This window comes from Galeopterus variegatus, unplaced genomic scaffold, assembly GCF_000696425.1.
Source record: "Galeopterus variegatus unplaced genomic scaffold, G_variegatus-3.0.2 Scaffold1947, whole genome shotgun sequence".
Taxonomy (NCBI): domain Eukaryota; kingdom Metazoa; phylum Chordata; class Mammalia; order Dermoptera; family Cynocephalidae; genus Galeopterus; species Galeopterus variegatus.
Genome location: NW_007728058.1, coordinates 63,472 through 66,342, shown reverse-complemented (window position 1 = coordinate 66,342; position 2,871 = coordinate 63,472). Strand labels below are relative to the sequence as shown.

Below are 2,871 nucleotides of genomic sequence, written 5' to 3'. Positions count from 1 at the left end.
AGACAAAAAAAAAAAAAAAAAAAAAAAAACAAACCAAAAAAAAAAAAAAAAAAAGGTCAATCCCTTATTTAAGATCTAGGAGCAAAGAGCTGATTTACTTCTTTACTTACACAATGAGGGGGCCTGTGTATCTAAAAACCTTAGCAGAACATTCTGGAAAACAGGCAAACTAGATCCAGCAAGAGAGGCTGAAGAAATAGACTCCTTCTCATCTAAGACTTCTGATTCACCACATCTCTACAGATTGAAAACAAACAGGCACAGTTAATTATAGAGGATGAGTACAGTCATAATGGCTTAACATTTAAGTTCTCAGATAAAACATGTAAAACCATGAATCATAGGTGAATATAAACTCTGAAAGTTGGAAAAAACTACCCCACAACAATTCAAATGATTTCAAAGAACCCCCTTGAAAAACATTACTCATGTGAATTATAAACTCTGCACAGCACTGTTTGAGTACCCATTGAATACATAACATAGCTCAATAAACTATTCATTATTCCTATGCAAAATTGCTAAAAATAATTTGAAATTGTCTTAGTTTTTAAATAACTCATGTTTAACTGTGTTCCCCCTGAGAAATATTTGGGCACCTATTATGAAATTTGATTTTTTTTGTTTGTACATTTTTGTCAGGAGGGAATATTTAAGTGTGTCTGGATAAGTATGGTGTCAAATGAAAAAGCTAACAGTTCCTCTAATAAGATTCTCTCACTGATTCATCACACTTCACCAGTAAGATCTCTCAGAACCTTAGGAAATCTCCAAAATTCATGAAATACATCTAGAGAAGCTGTTTAACTTTATACTCCTAAAGACAGAACTTACTAGAGGATGAGAAAAGAAACAATTTAAGCAATCAGAACCTCATTTTCTATTCTTTTTGGTATTCCTTTGATCTTTCTCATTTTCAGTATTTACTCTTTAATACTAAAATGTTAACTATATTAGGAATATTGTATTAAGATATTATTTCTCCAATCTATCCTCTATTTACAAATGTCATATTTTGAAAATGGTGGTGTTTAAATAGAAATAAATCCTAAACATCTGAGAGAATGCACTTTTAGATATGCACACATTTAGGCCTATTAAAATTAAGTACATTTTTGTCAGGAGGGAATATTTAAGTGTGTCTGGATAAGTATGGTGTCAAATGAAAAAGCTAACACAGTTCCTCTAATAAGATTCTCTCACTGATTCATCACACTTCACCAGTAAGATCTCTCAGAACCTTAGGAAATCTCCAAAATTCATGAAATACATCTAGAGAAGCTGTTTAACTTTATACTCCTAAAGACAGAACTTACTAGAGGATGAGAAAAGAGACAATTTAAGCAATCAGAACCTCATTTTCTATTCTTTTTGGTATTCCTTTGATCTTTCTCATTTTCAGTATTTACTCTTTAATACTAACATGTTAACTATATTAGGAATATTGTATTAAGATATTATTTCTCCAATCTATCCTCTATTTACAAATGTCATATCTTGAAAATGGTGGTGTTTAAATAGAAATAAATCCTAAACATCTGAGAGAATGCACTTTTAGATATGCACACATTTAGGCCTATTAAAATTACAAATCTGTGTGTGAATCTCTTCTGAAAGTGGTATGTGTATGTGTGTATGTGTTCTGGAATACAGGGAGAAGAGGCATTTTTTAAAAATCCAGAAGTAATAAAATATTTGAGAAATTTGACTTTAGTTACTGAAGTGTATTCGTTGCAATTCACCATACAACAGTATATCTATTCATAATGTGTAGGAAAAAGCAATGAAAGGATTTTCCTAATTTGCACACTGTGCAATGGGCCCCTTGGTTTAGTATCTTTAAGCCCCAATTTGAACAATGTGTTTTTGATGAACATGGCTCTCCCAACGGGAGGAGAGAGATGTCTGTGAAAAGGTACTTCCTCCTTCTCTTTTTAACAGCTTCCTAGGAAGTACATAAATTATCGGCAACACAGAGAGCCAGCCAAGGTTCATCCATTCACACAATAAGCATTTTCTGAGCATCTACTGTACACTGAGCAGAATTCTGGGTGCCAGAGACCCAACACTGAACAGGATGAGCAAGGTCCCTACTGTCAAGCTTGCATTCTAGAGCGGGAAGGCAAGTATTAAACAATAAGCAAATTAACTAGATTAAGTGAGCTGCAATGAGGAAAGTAAAACAGAGTGATGTAAGGAAGTGCAGCTGAGGGGCAGGTGACATTAACTTTAGATCCTGTGGTGATGGAAGATCTGCCCAGGTGACACATGTTGAGTCAGGAAGGCTAGCAAGGAAGTGGCATTTCCTGAAATGGGAATGATAGAAAGAAGCTGGCCCTGCAAAGACAGTGGAGTAGAGCGTGCCACCCAGAAGGGGCAACAAGAGCAAAGTCCCCCAGATAAAAGTGAGCTTTGTGTGTTGGAGGGGCAGAAAGACCAAGATGGCTGGAGCTGTGACCAGGGAGCACGGTCCAAGACAAGGTGGGAAGGGCAGGCAGGGCCAGCTCATGCGAGGCTCTGCAGGCACGGTAAGGAACAGTAAGGGGACACTGCGATCTGTCTGCATTCTGAAAAGATCACTCTGGCTGCTGTAGAGGATGGGAGAGAATGCAGAGGAAGCAGAGAGACAAAGTTAGGAGGCCCCGATGTTGTCCCGGTGAGAGATGATGAGGGCCACCTAGTCAGGTCACAGGCACACATTCCCTGTAGCTGTCCTTGCTCAAGTTCATGGGCAAAGGAGGCTCACTCAGAAAATTTCCCTTCAACAAAAGCTAATGTTGATGAAGTTAGCTTTGTTTTTTCCTTTATAATTTACTTCCAAGGCTTGAATCGCTCTCTCTGGGGCCAAAATATAACCTAAAAAACTAATAT

The 2,871-nt window shown here is 37.0% G+C and overlaps 1 protein-coding gene across 1 annotated transcript in view; it reads right to left on the bottom strand.

The window, feature by feature from the left end:
- MED12L (mediator complex subunit 12-like) overlaps positions 1-2,871 on the bottom strand; it is a 287,707-nt gene that overhangs the window by 241,790 nt on the left and 43,046 nt on the right. The window contains exon 9 of the mRNA XM_008579724.1: positions 111-237. Coding sequence (XP_008577946.1) covers positions 111-237 — 127 coding nt within the window. The remainder of the gene's footprint in view (positions 1-110; positions 238-2,871) is intronic.